The following is a 24,511-nucleotide window of genomic DNA, read 5'->3' as shown; positions in this document are numbered from 1 at the left end:
TCATACACTAACCAATTTTGGGGTCCTAGGAGACAAAATATCTTGCATGAACCACTCATTCTGTTGCACTTAAACTTAATCAACTACAAAAAAAAATGTAGTGAACATATTTTAATCCATAATTCGTGTAGTAATAAACACAGGCTATTTTACAAGATTAGTAACAGCTAAAAAAAAAAAAATCCAAACAATAACAATATCAGCAACCACAACAAGAATTGAAAGCAAACATCAAAAACACAAGGTGACAATGGAGCAGTTGTAACAGTATAACTTTAAACCGTCCCCTCGCCCCGACATCCGTTACACAGTGTACCTCGCAGGTTGTAACTGTATAACTTTAAACCGTCCCCTCGCCCCGACATCCGTTACACAGTGTACCTCGCAGGTTGTAACTGTATAACTTTAAACCGTCCCCTCGCCCCGACATCCGTTACACAGTGTACCTCGCAGGTTGTAACTGTATAACTTTAAACCGTCCCCTCGCCCCGACATCCGTTACACAGTGTACCTCGCAGGTTGTAACTGTATAACTTTAAACCGTCCCCTCGCCCCGACATCCGTTACACAGTGTACCTCGCAGGGTGTAACAGTATAACTTTAAACCGTCCCCTCGCCCCGACATCCGTTACACAGTGTACATCGCAGGGTGTAACAGTATAACTTTAAACCGTCCCCTCGCCCCGACATCCGTTACACAGTGTACCTCGCAGGTTGTAACTGTATAACTTTAAACCGTCCCCTCGCCCCGACATCCGTTACACAGTGTACATCGCAGGTTGTAACAGTATAACTTTAAACCGTCCCCTCGCCCCGACATCCGTTACACAGTGTACCTCGCAGGTTGTAACAGTATAACTTTAAACCGTCCCCTCGCCCCGACATCCGTTACACAGTGTACCTCGCAGGTTGTAACAGTATAACTTTAAACCGTCCCCTCGCCCCGACATCCGTTACACAGTGTACATCGCAGGGTGTAACAGTATAACTTTAAACCGCCCCCTCGCCCCGACATCCGTTACACAGTGTACATCGCAGGGTGTAACAGTATAACTTTAAACCGTCCCCTCGCCCCGACATCCGTTACACAGTGTACATCGCAGGGTGTAACAGTATAACTTTAAACCGTCCCCTCGCCCCGACATCCGTTACACAGTGTACATCGCAGGGTGTAACAGTATAACTTTAAACCGCCCCCTCGCCCCGACATCCGTTACACAGTGTACATCGCAGGGTGACATTTCTGGAATGACAAGGGAAAAAATGAATGTACAAATAAAATAATTTACATGGTTTCTTGCCATGAGCATCATCTTTGCCCAAATATATATATATATTTACATACAAAAAGTCTTGTCTGCCAAGAAGCCAGTGTGATCTTGATGACTTGGTTGGATGTCGGTTTCTTCCTGCATTGTTCCCTTTAGTGCTGCGGTCACCCGTCACTGTAAAGAGAAATGCACTCCGTCGAACTTGGCTTCCAGTGACCATTGGATAACAACAACAGTTGTGTATGCATGGTCCTGTTTTTTTCCCCCCACACCCTCTCACTTCAAGGATTAATAGAAAATAAAAAAGTAAGTTGTTCGTTCTTCTTCAGACATAGAAAAGTCGTACTCGGGAGGTGCTGACGTGAAGATCGTCATCAAAGAACTTGGTCTCTATAACAACATTTCCACTGCAAGGGAGAGAAACGAAGAAACATTACAACTCAGCAAACACTCATCTCTAGCTGATATAATACGAGACAAAGCCGCCACCATAACAAGGACATTGCAGTTTACAGGAAGTTTGGTGTAGAATAGATAAAGTGTGAAGGAATATTTGGCTGTAGCCTCATTACTTATTCAAGATGCAGCCTAGTGAGTGACAGTTCTATATTACCTACAAAACAATTGCACAACCCAAATGTAGCACAATGACCAAAATACCCAACAACACATGCAGATGAATGCAAAAGGCTGAAATAGTTTATCAAAAATATATATTAACTCTTACGTTAAAACATTTGCGGGCATCATCTGCGACTCTGGAGCCGCCTCTATCAAAGACTGCCATGTGTTTGTGGAGTTGGGAATCACGAAGCCGAACTCAAAGAACCATTCTGCAGGTAGAGGAGAGAGCCATCCAAAATACATTCAATGAGTGTTTCTTCACTATGCACGGATATTGTATTCTTTAGTACATACAGGCAGAAAGGAAGAGGCGAAGCGAGAGGGATAACCGAGCCCAAAATCTGTCTTCTTCAGCAGGTGGGTGGCGTTTAAAAAATGTTTTTTTGCTCACCAAGCAAAGAGTTTTTGATTGGAGGTCAATTAGTGTCGAATTTGGTTTAACAAAACATTTAATGGCTTATTTACTATGCGTGGCTCATTAGACCGAATATACGTTTCGTAATGTTTAGGTTGTTACGAGTGTACTGATATAAGTAGGACACGTGAAATCTCGGCAACTTAAAAAAAACATTGGAGGTATGCCTGGTTGACACTAGTTACCACAGCCACAAAGTCATAAACCCTGCCTATTTCTAAAATGTGATTTTAAACCTAACATTACTCACACTGCTAACCTTATACCTTACACTAATCTTAAATAATCTTTCACGATATAGCCAATTTTGACTTTGTATCTGTGGTAACCGTTGTGCCTGTTGTTCACACGCGTATCTGCCCTCTCATTGGCTAGAACGGTCCAACCGGCTCTTGCCTCCTCCGCCTCCCATTTTTGAAGACATTTCTTTTACTTGTTAGAGCGGCCACTGCAGTATCAGGTCAATAAAATAGATAATCTGTGATACAGGTAACTGCCAAAATAAAGGAAAAACTTGAGTAAATGAGGCATACAAAGTATATTGAACAAAAATGTAAAACGCAACATGTAAGTTGTTGTTCCCGTGTTTCAAGAGCTGAAATAAAAGATCCCAGAAATGTTCCATAAGCACAAAAAGCTTTACATCCTTGTTACTGAGCATTTCTCCTTTGCAAAGATAATCCATGTCTCAAGTTGAGGGAGCGTGCAATTGTCATGCTGACTGCAGGAATGTCCAAAAGAGCTGTTGCCAGAAATAATTAATGTTAATTTCTCTACCATAAGCCGCCTCCAACATCATTTTAGAGAATTTGGCAGTACGTCCAACCGGTCTCAAAACCGCAGACCACGTGTAACCACGCCAGCCCAGGACCTCCACGGCTTCTTTACCTACGGGATTGTCTGGGGGTGGTGGGGATGCTGAGGAGTATTTCTGTCTGTAATGGATGTGTGTGTGTCTCTGTCACCAGATCTCAACCCAATTAAACACTTATGGGAGATTCTGTAGCGGTGCCTGAGACAACGTTTTCCACCACCATCAACAAAACACCACATTTTTATTCATTTATTGTGGACGAATGGTGTCGTATCCCTCCAACAGAGTTCCAGACACTTCTAGAATCTATGCCAAGGCGCATTGAATATGTTCTGGCGGGTCGTGGTGTTCCAATACCCTATTAAGACACTATGTTGGTGCTTCCTTTATTTTGGCTGTTACCTGTATATAAAAAGCATGATCATTGAAACAGATAAAAGAGACTAGTACCTTCTAAGCACTGGCCTTTGAAGAAAACCTTCTGCTCAAGGCGGAACTTTTCCAGTTTTTCTGACGAAGAGAAATTTAGCTCTCTGGACACAGCTTTGCACTTGAGAATTTTCTTGGGGACTCGAGCTGCAAGAAAATTTAAAAAATGGACGGTCAAACTACTAATTAGGAGAGAAGAAATGCAGTCACAACACAAACAACATCCTGGGGCCTCATTTATAAACCGTACGTACATACAAAATATACCACAAAATGTGTGTGTGCCAGCCAGTTCACGCCAAAAGTTGGCATTTATAAAAAATAAATATGACTTAATGTGAGAATGTGCTCACATCCCTGCCAACTTTAGACCATCTGTAAGCACATCTGCTTGTGATTGAAATATTGTATTGCAAGTTGGCAAGTAAGTAATTTGTGCAAATCGCAGATATGCATATTCATAAAAATAAAAAAACAGTAAAAAAAATAATGCAGCCATTTACCATTACTGAGAGATCCATTTTTCTTTTAGAATCTAAAATAATTTGAAATAGGAAATATTTTTCCTATATATTTTATAACCCAGAATATATTCATTACCTTTTCTGGCCTTGATTGGGTTTATATTCCTGAAGGAGCCATACAACAAGTTACCACGTGTTATATGTGGTATATATGTATTTCACGTTTTGTAATATCATAGGCAGCGCGGTTTATAATACCATTATGCAGTCGAATTTAACAGGTAAACCGTTGATCTTTTACATTGATTTAGGCCATAGTAAGTTACTGGAATTCCATTATTTCTGTAGCCTGCCTTAGACAATGTTTCACAATTCGCAGGCAGTCCATATTTAGGTTGGGGGAAAAGTCAATGCAAAACATTGTTGAATTCAAATGTTCTGCAGACATGTCCACAACAATTTGCCTTTTTTAATTTTTTTTATCTTTCAGAAACTGACAGTCCTTTTCCAGATACAGCATAAATTACTGCAAAAGATTCAAAAATCCTGCTCACACAGTAAATAGACCGGTAGCTTTATATAAAATATTTGACCGTTTGGGTAAACTTAGGCTACAGTATTGCTGTGTGATAGGTGGTGACATCAATGCCCATTTAAGCTCATAGTCTATACCAAGGTAGGACATATAAACCCAATAATATATTGATGAACTAAATATTGAATGTCTTTTGCATGCTGTGGCCTAATGCCAATAGTTCCTCAAATAAAAAGGGCGTTATTGTCACCACAAAAGGAGAACGGAGAGCATTTTTCAGGTGGAGCACACTTTATTTATTTATTTAACTAGGCAAGCCAGTTAAGAACAAATTATTATTTTCAATGACAGCCTAGGAACAGCCTTGTTCAGGAGCAGAATGACAGATTTTTACCTCGGGGGTTCGATCTTGCAACCTTTCGGTTCCAAGTCCAACACTCTGACCACTAGGCTACCTGCCACCCCACTAATGCACGTTCACGCACACAGTTTTATGACAGGTTTGATTTATAACGAGAAACATGCTTATGTATGGCGTGCGCCAAGTTTATAAATCTCTCTATTTTTATACATGCGCACTTTTCAGAAATGGTGAATTAAGAAATTATAAGATTTATAAATTAGGCCCTTAATGTTTACCTTAGCTAGGCTACTTTCTCACATAAAATACATGTTCCCTTTTCTATTGATTATGATATACACAACTTTGAACATGGCACAACATGATATAACTATGTTTAGAGGTAAATTGCTAATTATCATTTGGGGTATTTTGACATTGGTTGAGCGGTTCAAGGTCTTAAGGAAAAACTGACTGCAGGGATGGTTAGAACCGAGTGGTCATCTTGGTAGTGGTTGGAATATACGGCCTAAAAATCCAGGTTTACTCCAGGAGGGAAGCAAGATGACAGTAAACCAGCCAGTACCTTCATGTTCGACCCCAGGAAGAGACAGATCCTCCGTTCCCTGCCACAGCACCTTCCCGGTCTCAGCATCACGCAGGTTCATCCAGTTTCTGGCAGAGGGAGTCGAGGAACACTACGGACACAGCCATGTACTTCCATCAGGTAACAGTAGCCTTGTCTAGGTTCTGGTTTCTGGTCTGTACTGTTTGTGTCTGCAGCTCGTGGCAAACCTTAGAATTTTCCCTCAGAGCCAGGGATCAATTAAGTAACGCCAATATTCCTCAAGCTGGCACCCAGGACAACAGGAAACCCATCAAGTTACAATAGTTTAGTGGAAGCCAACTGACAGACAATTCAAACAGTAGCCAAGCCCAATCAAAAGGAGATAAATACACAACGATATAGAACCTTTGATCTCTCGGGAACCAACAGGTAATCCAGAAGTATACAACAGATGTTCAACTCAGTCTCTGACAAAAAAAGCTAACCAATGGACACAGGTCTTGTTGATAATTCAACTAGTGGGTACGAGTTAAAGCCAGAAAATAAACTGTTTAGGTCTATTTTTATACTTCCAAAACTCTTAAGAGAGCTGACGTTTGTGGCTCTAGTTATTTACACCAGCTCTCACACAATGTTATTTTATTGGAGTGGCCAATAAAGCCGCCCATGATTATGTAGCTACTACTAGCTAACGTCTTCTAATAGGTCAAGTGGTGCAAGCCGAGGCAAGTGTGTCACGTAACAGTTCTCCAGCTGGTGCTAACAGAACAAAGAGTTTCTGACTCGGCTCTGGAAGCCGACCTGAAGATGTGGCTCGTGTGTCAACTAGAGGGTACTCCATGTCAGAAGCACCTGAACCCCTGTGTCAAGACCATCTGTTCCACCTCCCCTCCCCCCCAACAGGGTGTCAGCACCAGCCTGCACGGCGCCAGCCCTCCTCAGGACACAATGCCATTCAGTTGACATGACTATTTCATGACTAAAGGCTTCAAACAGCGAAACGGAAATTAAATCAAGAGGAGCAAAGTGTCTGTCGAGCCACGGGATCAATTCTTTCAAACTAATAATAAGAGTCTAAATATAGAATGACCAAACTTCAAAAAACAGCAGGTAGGAAAATAACAGTTGATGTCAAGTGAAAACAGAAACATGACGCAACCAACTCCAACACTGAGCTTAGCTAGCTGCTGTGGAGCTAGGACTGTCTTAGCGAGATGAAACGTGTGGTGCTTAGAATCATTTAATCCTTTCAAAATCTGACAGACTGCAGCCCAGCAACATTGGGTCAGCTCAGTCACCAGCTCAGTCACAAACCTCCCAGCAGCTTCCCACATCCTCCTAGACTGAAACTCAAGTCTACAGTACGTGGCTCTGTCATCTCAATAGAAACTTCCTCAGAAAACATAGGCTTACTACCTAAGGTTTACTAGCCCCGCAAGCCACCCTGATCTCGCAAGCTTACATGAATGCTTTGCTGAGCAGCGGTAATCAGTCTGGTATACACGAGGCTACAGTTTTACCCCTTCATTCAAACTCTGTACATGACTGGGATGCTTTGTGTGAAGCGGGTTTGTTAGGTAATATTTTGGCTGTGGACTTTGTGCCGTCTGTCTCCTACATCATTTAATTGATTTGAACACAATTGTCAGTCCTGCCGGACAATGACTGGGGGACAAAGCAACTTAGCAGCGTCTACCCATCTAACGTTTTATGAATGGATTAGAATACGATCTGTCCTGCTGCTGCTTCACTGTGAATTATATATATATATATATTTTTTAAAGTTAAGCTCATTAACTGGCTGCAGAGAACAATTCTGTAAAATGTTTCCAGTACATTCTAAGGTCATAGACTAGGGCCTAGACAACACAAAGTTCTTCATAATAGGCCCGGATAGAGATGTCAGCTCAACGCAGTTCTATTAGGCCCGGTGGGGAAACAGGTGACAGATGTCTCCAGGATCACACCTACTGAGATCCCTGGCTCTAAGTAGAGAAGATCCGCAGGGGGGATAGACCCTTGTTCCCCAACATACTCAAGCAGGCTTTTAATTAGCCCCTAGAGGCATGCTAGCCTCACTTAAGCCCCATCCATTTTTAAAGAGTAGCTTTAAAAATGGTCCATGTAGACTTTTGTCCCCCCCTTCTTCTCAATATCATATTTGTTCTGGGTAACAATTAAGTACCTTACTGTGATTGTGTTTTAATTAAAATGGTCAAAAAGAAACAAAAGTAACTTCTTAGCAAAAAAGCAATTTTTTAAAGAACAATTTTGCTAAGACTGTCCGGGAGTGGCCTGAGTGAGGGGCATAATTGGAGGAGCCTAATGTGAGGGATATGTAACCTGAAAACTAGCTATTAATGGAGGGCAAACTCTCTTTGTTATGGTCTATTAAACAAATGAATCCAAGGTCATACCGTAACAAGCTCACATAGTTGCTGTCAAACTCTACACAGTTGTCACTGACTAGTTGGATATTAATTTCCCACAGAGCAAACCATTTCTGTATTTACAGCATTCAAAAATGCATTTTTAATCAGACATTTTAGTTGTTGAGATTTGTCAATAAAACTCATGAATGCAACTGTTTATGTCAAATTGTTCTACTTGGAGCCCTGGTTGTCCTGAACAGAACATGGTAAAACGGTTCTACTTGGAACCAAAAAGGGTTCTCCTATGGGGACAGCGGAATAACTCCTTTAGGATATTCTTTCTAAGAGTGTAGTAATGGTGCATTTTTTTTAAATTTTAACTAAGTAAACACCATAATAATTGATTAACCTACAATTTTTTATCAATGCTAATCTTGCATGGATATCTGATGAGTCAATCTACTCAATATTTAAGACCCAATTTGCTTCATAGCACATTATGATTGCATCAACTTGTGCTGAAAAGAACATGGTAAAACACTTCATTGTGAGGCTAAATATAAAGGCTGGACTTAAATGAAAAGCCGATTTTCGCTGGTGTCTCGGGACTGACAGGGTTAACTTGTGTCACCTGGTGATGTAGCCAAGTGGTCCGAAGAACCCACCCATGCAAACAAGCTGACATTTAAAAAATAATCGGTCTTTTCAAACAGATCTTAGACTATCAGAGTATTATTCCCAACTCATAGTAGGAATATAAAAGACAGGAAAATCACATTTGACTGCACATGCAATAAACACAAGACATAAAAGTCATGACGCATGCAATATTGCATAAACTGTCAAATGAAACCATTGCAAATGAATACATTTCAAAAAACTATTTTTTTAACATACATCTTCAGAAATGTAATTGAGACAGTTTTACTTTTCTGAAGTCTTAAAGCTCAAATATCCCTACCAACTAGACCAACTCAAGACTTTCACTGTGAGGTTAGCCAGTCATTGTGTTCACACAGTTCTGTGAATCAGTTTGTTACAGGGACAGATTAAAATGCAAGTCAGGTCTACTCAGGGGAAGCTGGCTACAGTGCACACTGCATTCTCCTCCGAGGTCAGCCTTTCCTTAGGGACATAACAGAGGCGATGTAGAAGCTGTGCTCCTGTACAAAGCCAGGAAGTCCAATGCAGCAGCAGCATCATACATATAGTCAGTCATGTAGCCTGTAGATTTTTAGTCTGAGATGTACATTTGTCTAATTAACCAAAATTGCAGAGAGGTTTTTCAATACAATGAACTACTGTAGGGCGGCTTAATGAAATACTGTGAGTGTTCTATGGAAAGGCAGGATTCTCAGCACGACTTGGGTAATCGGCTATAGCCTAGGCCTAAGGCACACAGTACTGGGTTATTCATGGATGCAAGGCAGTTCCCAGGAATCAAAGTATCAAATAATAATCTGATTAGGCAGCACAAGGGAAAAGCACACAAATCACACTTTCATAATTTCAGGTTATACCTACATTCATTACAGAATGTGAATATTATGCTAGACTTAGAAACTGTAATAACTGAAAGCAATTACGATATTCTCGTCGTCAAAAGTCTGCAAACAAGCAAATTGGTGATGAAGCTGAGTTGTAGCACGTCTTGTGCCTTCTTTGAATTCTCCCTGCTGTGATACAAGTTCTAGTGCTTTCTATAAATATCCTCATTGCATAAGACAATGACCTACAGGTCAAAAACCTGGTCATGCTGGGGAAGACTTCCTAACCTCCTCAACCTGATAGTCACCACACGGCACACAAAGCGATACACAGAACACTCTGATCAGCACACATCAAATAAATACACCACTTATAGATTAATTTGATGAAAAAACCTTGAGAAATCTGTGTGAATGTAGCCTGCTTCTTGATGATGTTGTAATCACGATTAATCTGATGCTCGTTACGTACATTTTTAAGGAGGGGGGAAGGAAGGAGTTTTTGGTTTTAGTTCAAAGATGGACAATTCCTCAGAGTACAGATTGATTGCTTGGTCTCAGGAGGATCAGCTTAAACTTGAAACAGCTTGACTATCCTCTGTATAATTTTAATTTTAAAAAAAAAGTAACCTTTATTTAACTAGGCAAGTCAGTTGAGAACAAATTCTTATTTACAACGACGGCCTAACCGGGACAACGCTAGGCCAATTGTGCGCCACCTTATGGGACTCCCAATCAGAGCCTGGATTCAAACCAGGGACTTTAGTGATGCTTCTTGCACTGAGATGCAGTGCCTTAGATCGCTGCGCCACTCGGGATTCTCTCGCAATCCACAACAAAACAAAACTCAAAAGGCTAACCTCTTTTGCCTTGGTTCTAAAATCCCATAAAACCTAGCGGTCAAACACGGAAATGGTTCCTACATTTTTAAACCACCTGTGTTTCACGTAGGCCTGTGTAGGCCTATGTAGGTCTGTGTTTCATGTAGGCTTTCCCCTGGCATGACGTTTTGATAACCATGTAAATCTCTCTAGGACAAGGTGACTTTTATCAATACAGTCGGCTCCACTTACTTTCAAATTTGAAAATGCTAATTACCATCAACGTACACATCATGCTAGACTATACATTCCTGCAAGCCATCTCTAGCGGACACCTTTGCTGTCAGCTAGCTAGCTACCTTGAAACAAAACAAAATATTTTGATTTACTGATCTATATTTTATTTAAATAATATTTGTTGGCTTATTTATGCATTTGGTCTTGTACACAATACTATCAGTCAGATATTTACATTCTGCCATGAATACTAGGCTATATATAATTTTTTTTGCAAAGACGCTAGCTAGCTAACCTACCTAGATGATATTAGCAACATACCCTTATTTTACCAGATCCTCTTCTCCTTTAGCTGGTGGTCTACATTTAATCCCTTATCATTTCTGCCAAATATATGAACGAGGTGATACCTATTTCAATTAAATGGTGTCAGAATGCACTACTGTATTAAAGCGATTCAGAACTAACTTGACACATTCTGTTGCAGATTCAAAGCCAGAATAATTCATAATATAATTTAACAGGTCATGAATGAATAAGCATATTTATTTGACAAGAACGCACCTAGTCATCCATCAAGCAAGTCAAACACCTTAACTCCAACAATTACATTGTTTTAAAGAAATCTAAATAGTAAACAATGCATACATAAAATAAACATCTGACTTGAAGTAAAGCTTAAATTATTTATTAATCTGAAAGCGCACAGATTCTTCTGCTTTTCCATGATAGGAATTTGACCAGCATAAATAAAACAAAATGTAAAACGGCATATTGTGATTTGGTGGGTGAGTTACAAATGGAGAAATAACTGGATGTTGAAGGTAGGCTTAAAACACACCGAACAAAAATATATATTAAAAAAATCTCAATATTTAGCCATTTTAGCAGATACTGTAAATTGCTCTGGATAAGAGTATGAGTGTATACATTTCCATACTTTTTGCACAGGTCCCCCGTGGGAATAGAACCCACAACCTTGGCATTGCAAGCACCATGCTCTACCAACTGAGCCAAACGGAACTGTGTCGATCCCATGTTTTATTCGCTGAAATAATAGATCCACAAAATGTTCCAAACGCACAAAAAAACGTATTTCTCTCAAATTTTGTGCACAAATTTGTTTACATGCCTATTAGTGAGTGTTTCTCCTTTGCCAATATCATCCATCCACCTGACAGGTGTGGCAAATCAAAACGCTGATTAAACAGCATGATCATTACACAGGTGTACCTTGTGCTGGGGGACAATAACAATGCCACAGATGTCTCAAGTTGAGGGAGCATGCAATTAGCATGTTGACTGCAGGAATGCCCAACAAAGCCAGATCATTTTATGTTAATTTCTCTACCGTGAGCCGCCTCCAACGTACGGCGCTGTGTGGGGTGAGCGGATTGCTGATGTCAACGTTGTGAACAGAGTGCCCCATGGTGGCAGTGGGGTTACAGTATGGGAAGGCATAAGAGACGGACAACGCACACAATTGCATTTCATCGATGGAAATTTGAATGCAAAGATATACTGTGACGAGATCCTGAAGCCCAAGGTATCTGTGAACAACAGTTGCATATCTGTATTTACAGTCATGTAAAATCCATAGAATAGGGCCTAGTGAATTTGATTTCCTCAAATTTTATTTAACTAGGCAAGTCAGTTATGAACAAATTCTTATTTACAATAACGGCCTACCAAAAGGCCTCCTGCGGGGACAAGGGCTGTGATTATTTAAAATAACAACACACACACACACACCAAGGCAAGAGAGACACCAAAAAAATACCTAAGACAACAACATAGCATGGCAGCAACACATGACAACACAGCATGGTAGCAAAAAATAAATAAAAATGACAACATGGTAGCAACACATGAACTCAGAAAATATTTGAAGTGATCGCATGTTGTGTTCATATTTTTGTTCAGTATAAAATACTAGGTAGACTCCAGCAGAATGAGAAATAATTAAGACAAAAAAATATATATAAGGAACCCATGCCTAAATACAGCTTCGTCAGGAAGTATTCATACCCTTTGACTTCTTCCACATTTTGATGTGTTACAAAGTGGGATTAAATTGGATGTCCCTTTTTTTTGTAAAAATCTACAAAGTGTCAAAGTGGAAGAATAATTAAATGGAAAATAACACATTTTTGATTAGAGAAGTTCCCAAAGTTGACAACTGATAAACCAAGAAATACGAGAAACTACTACACATACAGTGCATTCAGAAAGTATTCAGACTCCTTCCCTTGTTACGTTACAGCCTTATTCTAAAATTGATTAAATATTTCAGTCGTGGCCAAAAGTTGAGAATGACACATTAATTTTCATAAAGTCTGCTGCCTCCGTTTGTATGATGGCAATTTGCATATTCTCCAGAATGTTATGAAGAGCGATCAGATGAATTGCAATTCTTCGCCATGCAAATGAACTGAATCCCTCCAAAAAACATTTCCACTGCATTTCAGCCCTGCCACAAAAGGACCAGCTGACATGTCAGTGATTATCTCGTTAACACAGGTGTGAGTGTTGATGAGGACAAGGCTGGAGATCACTCCGTCATGCTGATTGAGTTCGAATAACAGACCGGAAGCTTCAAAAGGAGGGTGGTGCTTGGAATCATTGTTCTTCCTCTGTCAACCATGGTTACCTGCAAGGAAACACGTGTGTCATCATTGCTTTGCACAAAAACGGCTTCACAGGCAAGGATATTGTTGCCAGTAAGATTGCACCTAAATCAACCATTTATCGGATTATCAAGAACTTCAAGGAGAGCGGTTCAATTGTTGTGAAGAAGGCTTCAGGTCACCCAAGAAAGTCCAGCAAGCGCCAGGACTGTCTCCTAAAGTTGATTCAGCTGCGGGATCGGGGCACCACCGGTACAGAGCTTGCTCAGGAATGGCAGCAGGCAGGTGTGAGTGCATCTGCACGCACAGTGAAGCAAAGACTTTGAGGATGGCCTGGGGCATCCGGAAAAAAGCTTGTCCGGAGAAGACAAGTTGAGCGCTACCATCAGTCCTGTGTCATGCCAACAGTAAAGCATCCTGAGACCATTCATGTGTGGGGTTGCTTCTCAGCCAAGGGAGTGGGCTCACTCACAATTTGCCTAAGAACACAGCCATGAATAAAGAATGGTACCAACACATCCTCCGAGAGCAACTTCTCCCAATATCAATATTTTGGGTCCATGGCCAGGAAACTCCCCAGACCTTAATCCCATTGAGAACTTGTGGTCAATCCTCAAGAGGCGGGTGGACAAACAAAAACCCACAAATTCTGACAAACTCCAAGCATTGATTATGCAAGAATGGGCTGCCATCAGTCAGGATGTGGCCCAGAAGTTAATTGACAGCATGCCAGGGCGGATTGCAGAGGTCTTGAAAAAGAGGGTCAACACTGCAAATATTGACTCTTTGCATCAACTTCATGTAATTGTCAATAACAGCCTTTGACACTTATGAAGTGCTTGTAATTATACTTCAGTATTCCATTGTAACATCTGAAAAAATATCTAAAGACACTGAAGCAGCAAACTTTGTGGAAATTAATGTGTGTCATTCTCAACTTTTGGCCACACAATATCCCATAATGGACAAAACAATAACAGGTTTTTAGAAATGTTGGCAAATTGTTAAAAAAACAATAACAAATACCTTATTTACATAAGTATTCAGACCCTTTGCTATGAGACTCGAAATTGAGCTCAGGTGCATCCTGTTTCCATTTATCATCCTTGAGATTTCTACAACTTGATTGGAGTACACCTGTGGTAAATTAAATTGATTGGACATGATTTGGAAAGGCACACACCGGTCTATAGAAAAGGTCCCACAGTTGACAGTGCATGTCAGAGCAAAAACAAAGCCATGAGGTCGAAGGAATTGTCCGTAGAGCTCAAGCAGAGACAGGATTGTGTCGGGGCACAGATATGGGGATGGGTACCAAAATATTTCTGCAGCATTGAAGGTCCAAGAACACAGTGGCCTGAATCATTCTTAAATGGAAGAAGTTTGGAACCAAAAAGACTCTTCCTAGAGCAAATCGGGAGAATGGCCTTGGTCAGGGAAGTGACCAAGAACTCGGTCACTCTGACAGAGCTCCAAAGTTCCTGTGGAGATGGGAGAACCTTCCAGAAGGACAACCATTTCTGCAGCACTCCACCAATCAGGTGGAGTTTATGGTAGTGGCCAGACGGAAGCCACTAAAAGGAACATGAGAGCCCGCTTGGAATTTGCCAAAAGGCACCTAAAGGACTCAGAACATGAAACAAAAATCTCTGGTCTATTGAAACCAAGTTTGAACTATTTGGCCTGAATGCAAAGCATGACATCTGGAGGAAACCTGGCACCATCCCTACGGTGAAGCATGGTGGTGGCAGCTTCATTCTGTGTTGATGTTTTTCAGCGACAGGGACACTAGTCAGGATCGAGGGAAAGATGAACGGAGCAAAGTACAGAGATCCTTGATTAAAAACCTGCTCCAGAGCGCTCAGGACCTCAGACTGAAGGTTCACCTTCCATCAGCATAACAACCCTAAGCACACAGCCAAGACAATGCAGGAGTGGCATTGGGCCATGTCTCTGAGTGTCCTTGAGTGGCCCAGCCAGAGCCCGGGCTTGAACCCGATCGAACCTCTCGAGAGACCTGAAAATAGCTGTGCAGCGACACTCCCATCCAACCTGACAGAGCTTAAGAGGATCTGCAGAGAATGGGAGAAACTCTGCAAATACAGGTGTGCAAAGCTTGTAGCGTCATACCCAAGAAGACTCAAGGGTGTAATCACTACCAAAGTTGCTTCAACAAAGTACTGAGTAAAGGATCTGAATACTTATGTAAATGTGTTATTTCAGTTTTATTTTTAATGAAATTGCACAAATTTCTAAACCTGTTTTTGCTTTGTCATTATGGAGTATTGTGTTGATGAGGGGGGGGGGGGAAACAAATCAATTTTAGAATAAGGCTGTAACTTATCAAAATGTGGAAAAAGTTTCAGAAGGCAATGTATGAAAGACTGTTCATTAGCCTACACATAGAGAGGAACCTAAAGGCACATGCAGTACCAATCGATACTACTCATCTGACAGACAGGGCAGGTGTGGACCAATGATGCCTTCTAGTTGCAACTGCTCCCTTCTTAGCAGCCGCCAGCTTAGCATCAGTCAACAAGTTCAACTTGAGTGTGACATGCATTATATATAGCAATACCATCTAAATGAATCCCCCCCGCAAAAAATGTGTACCCATAGTACAGAATAATTACAGATCTGAACGGCAGGAGTATGTATAAGCTTTTGTTCCTGCCCAGCTCATATCGGAATACAAATCTTAGCTTACAACCGTGATTCATTATGTTGATTATTTAAGCCAGGTGTTAGAGCTGGGCTGGGACAAAACCCTTCATACACTCCAGCTCTTCAGGACTTCCTGCAACGACAAACAGACCAAAGCAGGAGAAAAGTGTTCCAGGTTGAAACAGCTTGCCTAGTTGAGAGGTGATGAGACTCCGGCACACCCATTGGTTCTGGAACAAAGCAAGTGCAAATAAGGTATACAATTAGGCATCAATAACATGACAGTAATTCTACCTCAAAAAGAAATGTGTGAATACCAATTACCATAAAACCCACCATAGCAGGTCTGACTAAATAAGGTTACATAACTTTGCCTACTAGTGTAAATACAGGCAAATGTATTGATAAAAGTCACCTTGTCCGGGGCCTCCTGAGTGGCACAGCGGTCTACGGCACTGCATCGCAGTGCTAAGGGTGTCACTACAGAGCCGGGTTCGATCCTGGACTGTATCACAACCAGCCATGAGCGGGAGTCCCATAGGGTGGCGCACAATAGGCCGAGTGTTGTCCGTGTTAGGCCGGGGGGCTTTACTTGGCTTATCACGCTCTAGCGACTCCTTGTGGAAGGCCAGGTGCCTGCAGGCTGACCTCGGTTGTCAGGTAAACGGTGTTTCGTCCGACACATTGTTGCGGCTGGCTTCCGGGTTACGTAGGCTGGTGTTAAGAAGCGCGGTTTGGCGGGTCATGTTTCGGAGGACGCATGACTCGACCTTCGTCTCTTCCGATGAGACAATATCGAAATTGGGGAGAAAAAAGTGGGCAAACAAAAGAAAAAGAAAAAAGTGGGACCTTATCCGAGAGAGATTTGCATGGTTATCAAAACATCACACCAGGGTAAGCCTACACAAAACAGACCTTCATTGAAGTGTTTCTATAATCCCCTACGGGACAAATTAACAGTGGAAAAACGATTGGAACCATTTCAGTGTTTGACTGCTAGGTTTTATGGGTATTATGACCTCGACTGTGGTACTCTAGGAGCATGCGGCCGGCCGTGACTCCATGCAGTGCCTGGTAACACGTTAAACTCAGTCACCAGGCCTGTTAGGAGAACCATAAGGCAGTAAATCCCTGTCCTTGCAAATCAAGGATTTAGGAATGAGAAGCCTAGAAAATGAAGCCTGCCTTGCATGTCATGAATACACAGTCTGCTACACGAGTCACGATCCCTTACCTATTCAACACTGAATAGGCCTACCCTCAGTGCTACCAAGTCATGTTTAATGTACAGGGAGTAATTACAGAACGATGGATCTTCAGTCTTGAAGCCGATGGCAGTAGCGTAGGTGTGATTAATCTCGTCCGCATTACCGTGCCTATTTTGGGACCGTTGGCTTGTGTTAGCCTATGTAAACCAGAATAAGGGCTTCTATCTGAGCTACAGTAGGAGAGATGCACAAAACATTACCCATGGAAGGTACATGGAAAGCTCCTAAAATGACCTCCTCCACTATGGTAGGATTAAAAATGTTACATAGGGCAGGCTGTTGTAACTCATACCTACCACTGCCCGCCCTCTCACCCAGACACCATTTGGACCGCACTGACAACCTGCACAGACTCTATGCCCATCCTCAGGTTTCTACCACACACACACCATAACACATATGGAATCATGAAGTAACAAAAAAAAAATTTTTTAAGGTGTTAAAACAATATATTTTGTAGTTTAGATTCTTCAAAGTTGCCACCATCTGCCTTGATGACAGCTTTGCACACTCTTGGCATTCTCTCAACCAGCTTCACCTGGAATGATTTTCCAACAGTCTTGAAGGAGTTCCCACATATGCTGAGCACTTGTTGGCTGCTTTTCCTTCACTCTGCAGTCCAACTCATCCCAAACCATCTCAATTGGGTTGAGGTCGGGTGATTGTGAAGGCCAGGACATCTGATGCAGCACTCCATCACTCTCCTTCTTGGTCAAATAGCCCTTACACAGCCTGGAGGTATGTTTTGGGTCATTGTCCTGTTGAAAAACAAAGGATAGTACCACCAAGCCCAGAATGCTGTGGTAGCCATGCTGGTTAAGTGTGCCTTGAATTCTAAATAAATCACTGACAGTGTCAACAGCAAAGCACCCCTACACCACCACACCTCCATGCTTCACGGTGGGAACGACACATGCGGAGATCTGTTCACCTACTCTGCGTCTCACAAAGACTCGGCAGTTGGAACCAAAAATCTCAAATGTGGACTCATCAGACCAAACGACAGATTTCCACAGGTCTAATGTCCATTGCTCGTGTTTCTTGGCCCAAGCAAGTCTCTTCTTATTGGTGTCCTTTAGTAGTGGTTTCTTTGCAGCAATTCAACCACGAAGGCCTGATTCACGCAGTCTCCTCTGAACAGTTGATATTGAGATGTGTCTGTTACTTGAACTCCGTGAAGCATTTATTTGGACTGCAATTTCTGAGGCTGGTAACTCTAATCAACTTATCCGCCGCAACAGAGGTCCGCTCCAGGAAAATGTCAAGAACTCTGAACGTTTCTTCATGGCAAAAAACATCAAGCGCTATGATGAAACTGGTTCTCATGAGGACTGCCACAGGAAAGGAAGACCCAGAGTTACCTCTGCTGCAGAGGATAAGTTCATTAGAGTTACCAGCCTTAAAAATTGCAGCCCAACTAAATGCTTCACAGAGTTCAAGTAACAGACAACAACTGTTCAGAGGTGACTACGTGAATCAGACTTCATGGTCAAATTGCTGCAAAGAAACCCCTACTAAAGGCTCCAGGCTGTGTAAGGGCTATTTGACTAAGAAGGAGAGTGATGGAGTGCCAATGAGTGTGCAAAGCTGTCATCAAGGCAAAGGGTGGCTACTTTGAAGAATCTCAAATATATTTTGATTTGTTTAACACTTATTTGGTTACTACATGATTCCATGTGTGTTATTTCATAGTTGATGTCTTCACTATTATTCTACAATGTAGAAAATAGTAAAAAATAAAGGAAAACCTTTGAATGAGTAGGTGTGTCCAAACTTTTGACTGGTACTGTATATATGAAAGGACAACGCCGTGGATCACGTGACACCATTCACTCCCATGTGAAGACTCAATAGCACATTGTCTCATGGAGACATGACATGCACACTTTGAGCTACTCCAGGAAGAGACGTTGATGCCCCCTCATTGAGTAACTCAAGTTTAAGGCTGACCAGGTTACTGCAAGCTGCCATTAGCAACTAAATTATCCTTATAACTTGCTGTGTGCGATTTAAAAGTAAATTGGTTCAAGGACATACATCTAGTGTATTAGAAAGCAATTATGATTGTCTTCTAAACTTTATTACATGAACACAGATTTTTCTCTTCCATTCACTATAATGGGGGGATCCTGCTTTCTGCTAATACACAATATTGCTGGAAGACCAAAGTGAAAGCAATCATAAAGTGACACTATGATAATCAATCATAGTTGAACTACAATTCGAACTATAGCTGAAATCTTTGTGAAATCTCGTCACAAGCACAGTATTCAGCAGGAGCAGGCTGTTGTGGAGTGGGTTGAGAACTTCAAGTTCCTTGTCGTCCACATCACTAAAGACTTAAAACGGTCCATACATACCCACGACGAGGGTACGGCTGCACCTCTTCTCCCTCAGGAGGCTGATAAGATTTAGCATGGGGCCCTCGGATCCTCAAAAGTTCTACAGCTGCACCATCGGGAGCATCTTGAATGGCTGCGTCGCCGCTTGGTATGGAAAATGCATCACCCTTGACCGCAAAACGCTACAGAGGGAGGTGCAGACAGCCCAGCACATCACTGGAGCCGAGTTCCCTGCCATCCAGTACATCTATATTATGCGATGTCAGAGGAAGGCCTGAAAAATTGCCAAAGACTCCAGCCACCCAAGCCATAGACTGTTCACTCTGCTACCGCCCGGCAAACAGTACCGGAACATTGGCTCTTGGACCAAAAGGCCCCGAGACAACAAACAAGACTGCTAAATAGTGAAGTAATGATACACAAACTATCTTGCACTGAGGCACACTCACTAAACTATACACTGAGTGTACAAAACATTAGGAACACCTTCCTAATATTGAGTTGCACACCCCCTTTGGCCTTCAGAACAGCGTCAATTCATCGGGGCATGGACTCTACAAGGTGTCGAAAGCGTTCCACAGGGATGCTGGACCACGTTGACTCCAATGCTTCCCCCAGTTGTGTCAAGTTGGCTGGCTATCCTTTGGGTGGTGGACCATTCTTGATACACACGGGAAACAGTGGAGAGTTTAAATAATACAATAAATAATGCCATTTAGAAGACGCTTTTATGAAGAAAACCCCCCCAGCAGTGTTGCAGTTCTTGACACAAATCCGTGCATCTGGTACCTACTACCGTACCATGCCATATTCAAAGACACGTAAATATTTTGTCTTGCTCATTCACCCTCTGAATGGCACATATACACAACTCATGTCTCAAAATACTTCCTCCCCTTCATCTACACTGATGTGGATTTAACAAGAGTTCGGGAAAACCCGCACCAAACCAACTTGGTGGGAAAGACCCCGAAAACTAGAAACTGATGCTGTAGGAAAAGATGCTCTTGCACAAGTAACAGGCAATGCATGACAATTGGCCAATACCGTTCTGTATGTTCGAACAGCTAACGCTACAGAGACTGAGCGGGAGCATCAGCAAACGACTACCCAAGTTTAGTGCCAGTCAGAACCAGTCAGCTAACTAGCGACGGCAACAATTCAGCTAACACCTATGTTTGCATGTTCAATTAAACGCATATCTAAATAGCTTCTCATTGTCCAATGTAACTGCTCCTAATCAACTTATCCGAAGTAATTGGCTAAAGTTAACCACCACATCTATGAGTTGAGTATATAACATAACGAGGCCTGTTACTGTTAGCTAACGTTAAGCTAACTTGAGAGCAAACTAACGTTAGATTCAGAGCATGGCCAAGAAAGACACTAGCAACACTAACGTTACCAGCTAGTAACCATCAACAGACTGAAAATATTATCTAACTTCGCTAACGTTACCTAGACTGGCCATCAACGAACTAGCTAACGACGTAACGGTAGCCAGCGTGGTACAGCAAGGACAGGTAGCTAGCTAAGCCAGTTGCGTTAACTGAAGACTATAGCCAAATAGCTAGCTAAACAACCAAGCAAACCTCAATTAATTGAAAAGGATACAGCTTAAACCCCTTCAGAATCTCCTTGGCTCTGTCTTCAGTTGAAGACATTATGTCGGAGTCGGACATCTTCAATTTCGTGAGCGTAGAAAAAAACTGAGGTTGCTTGAGATGTTACTGTACAGTAGCTAGCTAGTTAGCTTTACCAAGCTAATGTAAATGCACCTGAAAATGGCATAAAGTCCAAGGACTCTTGCAATATCCCATTAACCTCTAGCAGACCCAGAATTAATCTCACTGGGAACTGCTACAGTACTGATCCCTTAATCAACCTACCCTAAATATATTTGGTCGGAGATTGACAGCTAATTCGTCCGAACACCTTGCGCGGTAGCAAAGCAACACACAAAACAACAAATGAAACCGGGCGTCTAGGGAGGGATTTGGTTGGGGGAGACGCGTCACCAGTGGCAACGCCAAAGGCGGAGGCAACGCCCACTTTCCGCCCCTTTTTCTTGCATGAGTGCCACAGGCAGAATCTATACAAGATAAATCATACAGAGATATTTGAAGAGCACCGCTCAATTTGCAGACACAAAGGCTATGCATCTAGTGTAGGGGCTGTTGCACCTGTGCTTTTAAATCAAATTGTCTAGATAGAACCATGAACAAATAGTATGATTACACAATCCTGAGTTTGCTTTTTATCTGATAATTGTATTCTTAATATAAACCAATCAGGTTTTAGGCCTGGGCATAGTACTACCAGAGCAACCATGCTAGTTGTTAATGATCTTGTCAATGCCTTGGATGCTAAAAAGAGCTGTGCTGCCTTGTTCATTGACCTGTCAAAGGCGTTCGACACTGTTGATCATTCTGTTTTGCTGAAGAAATTATCAAGAGTAGGCCTGGGATATACAGCCTGTTAATTGTTTCAGAATGATCTTAGCGACAGAACTCAGGCCATCTGGATAGATGGGGTTAAATCTGAATTTCTTGAGATTCAAAAAGGTGTTCCTCAGGGTTCGATGTTGGGTCCATTATTGTTCACTTTGTATATTAATGACATAGGAAACACTGTTAATACTTGTACCATTCATCTCTATGCAGATGACACAGTGTTGTATTCCTGTGCCACCTCAGTGCAGCAGGCCATTCGTGAACTGCAGCATGACTTTGATTCAATAAATAAAACAGAATGCAGCTTTCTTCTTACAGACAGAGAGGTTCATCCCACATTTTAGTACAGACTACAATGATGAGTCCCAAAATTGTCCCCTGTGATAAAACGTGTTGCTGAATGGTAGACTGCCTCCAATATTTTTTATATTTTTATATCAAAATAAATCATGCCTTAGTATTAAAAATAAGAGAAAGATTGTTCAAACAACGCTTCTCTCTGTATTTGATTTTGGTGATATTGTTAACATGCATGCGGCAACCTCTGTTTTAACGGACGCAGTCTACCATTCAGCAATACGTTTTATCAGAGGGGACAATTTTAGGACTCATCATTGTAGTCTGTATGAAATGTGGGATGGATCTCTCTGTCTGTAAGAAGAGAGCTGCATTCTCTTTTATTTTTTTTACAGAGCAATCTGACAGAAACTCCCTCTATATGTAACATCATTAATTAAGATAAGAATCATAAGTTATCAAACCCGTTCACAGGAGTGGATAACACTAGAGATCCCTTCAGTCTCCACAGATTTGGGGAAAATCTGCATTTTGTTTTTATGCTACAAATGTGTGGAACAATCTGCAGAGTTCACTGCAGTTAGATGTGCTGGTCCCACTCAGGCAGTTAGATGTGCTGGTGCCACTCAGGCAGTTAGATGTGCTGGTGCCACTCAGGCAGTTAGATGTGCTGGTGTCACTCAGGCAGTTAGATGTGCTGGTCCCACTCAGGCAGTTAGATGTGCTGGTGCCACTCAGGCAGTTAGATGTGCTGGTCCCACTCAGGCAGTTAGATGTGCTGGTGCCACTCAGGCAGTTAGATGTGCTGGTCCCACTCAGGCAGTTAGATGTGCTGGTGCCACTCAGGCAGTTAGATGTGCTGGTGCCACTCAGGCAGTTAGATGTGCTGGTGCCACTCAGGCAGTTAGATGTGCTGGTGTCACTCAGGCAGTTAGATGTGCTGGTCCCACTCAGGCAGTTAGATGTGCTGGTGCCACTCAGGCAGTTAGATGTGCTGGTCCCACTCAGGCAGTTAGATGTGCTGGTGCCACTCAGGCAGTTAGATGTGCTGGTGCCACTCAGGCAGTTAGATGTGGTGGTCCCACTCAGGCAGTTAGATGTGCTGGTGCCACTCAGGCAGTTAGATGTGCTGGTGCCACTCAGGCAGTTAGATGTGCTGGTCCCACTCAGGCAGTTAGATGTGCTGGTGCCACTCAGGCAGTTAGATGTGCTGGTGCCACTCAGGCAGTTAGATGTGCTGGTGCCACTCAGGCAGTTAGATGTGCTGGTGCCACTCAGGCAGTTAGATGTGCTGGTGTCACTCAGGCAGTTAGATGTGCTGGTCCCACTCAGGCAGTTAGATGTGCTGGTGCCACTCAGGCAGTTAGATGTGCTGGTCCCACTCAGGCAGTTAGATGTGCTGGTGCCACTCAGGCAGTTAGATGTGCTGGTGCCACTCAGGCAGTTAGATGTGGTGGTCCCACTCAGGCAGTTAGATGTGCTGGTGCCACTCAGGCAGTTAGATGTGCTGGTGCCACTCAGGCAGTTAGATGTGCTGGTCCCACTCAGGCAGTTAGATGTGCTGGTGCCACTCAGGCAGTTAGATGTGCTGGTGCCACTCAGGCAGTTAGATGTGCTGGTCCCACTCAGGCAGTTAGATGTGCTGGTGCCACTCAGGCAGTTAGATGTGCTGGTCCCACTCAGGCAGTTAGATGTGCTGGTGCCACTCAGGCAGTTAGATGTGCTGGTGCCACTCAGGCAGTTAGATGTGCTGGTCCCACTCAGGCAGTTAGATGTGCTGGTGCCACTCAGGCAGTTAGATGTGCTGGTGCCACTCAGGCAGTTAGATGTGCTGGTGCCACTCTGGCAGTTAGATGTGCTGGTGTCACTCAGGCAGTTAGATGTGCTGGTCCCACTCAGGCAGTTAGATGTGCTGGTGCCACTCAGGCAGTTAGATGTGCTGGTCCCACTCAGGCAGTTAGATGTGCTGGTGCCACTCAGGCAGTTAGATGTGCTGGTGCCACTCAGGCAGTTAGATGTGGTGGTCCCACTCAGGCAGTTAGATGTGCTGGTGCCACTCAGGCAGTTAGATGTGCTGGTGCCACTCAGGCAGTTAGATGTGCTGGTCCCACTCAGGCAGTTAGATGTGCTGGTGCCACTCAGGCAGTTAGATGTGCTGGTGCCACTCAGGCAGTTAGATGTGCTGGTGCCACTCAGGCAGTTAGATGTGCTGGTGCCACTCAGGCAGTTAGATGTGCTGGTGTCACTCAGGCAGTTAGATGTGCTGGTCCCACTCAGGCAGTTAGATGTGCTGGTGCCACTCAGGCAGTTAGATGTGCTGGTCCCACTCAGGCAGTTAGATGTGCTGGTGCCACTCAGGCAGTTAGATGTGCTGGTGCCACTCAGGCAGTTAGATGTGGTGGTCCCACTCAGGCAGTTAGATGTGCTGGTGCCACTCAGGCAGTTAGATGTGCTGGTGCCACTCAGGCAGTTAGATGTGCTGG

General features: G+C 42.8%; 1 protein-coding gene and 1 long non-coding RNA gene across 4 annotated transcripts; both read right to left on the bottom strand.

Moving 5' to 3' along the window:
* Window positions 1–96: 96 nt before the first annotated feature.
* Window positions 97–21,260, bottom strand: pde6d (phosphodiesterase 6D, cGMP-specific, rod, delta). 3 transcript variants are annotated; one of them, XM_071346419.1, is made up of 5 exons: window positions 20,893–21,260; window positions 5,479–5,567; window positions 3,575–3,700; window positions 1,999–2,104; window positions 97–1,678 (listed from the first exon to the last, which is right to left on the bottom strand). In XM_071346419.1, exons 1-5 carry the CDS (start codon window positions 20,958–20,960, stop codon window positions 1,597–1,599), a joined length of 471 nt encoding a protein of 156 aa, XP_071202520.1. In that variant the 5' UTR covers window positions 20,961–21,260; the 3' UTR covers window positions 97–1,596. The 3 variants fall into 3 exon arrangements, with proteins under 3 accessions (XP_071202520.1, XP_071202522.1, XP_071202521.1); XM_071346421.1 differs by having other exon boundaries at window positions 5,479–5,590; window positions 21,168–21,245; XM_071346420.1 differs by lacking the exon at window positions 20,893–21,260 and adding an exon at window positions 19,297–20,867 and having other exon boundaries at window positions 5,479–5,590.
* On the bottom strand, window positions 9,938–19,303 carry LOC139541605 (uncharacterized). The gene is made up of 2 exons (XR_011668370.1): window positions 16,084–19,303; window positions 9,938–15,898 (listed from the first exon to the last, which is right to left on the bottom strand). It is a non-coding gene; the product is annotated as an uncharacterized lncRNA (long non-coding RNA).
* Window positions 21,261–24,511: the final 3,251 nt, after the last annotated feature.

The sequence above is a fragment of the Salvelinus alpinus genome, chromosome 16, assembly GCF_045679555.1.
Source record: "Salvelinus alpinus chromosome 16, SLU_Salpinus.1, whole genome shotgun sequence".
Lineage (NCBI taxonomy): Eukaryota > Metazoa > Chordata > Actinopteri > Salmoniformes > Salmonidae > Salvelinus > Salvelinus alpinus.
The sequence above is the reverse complement of the archived record's forward strand: the minus strand, read 5'-3'. Positions and strand labels throughout refer to the sequence as shown.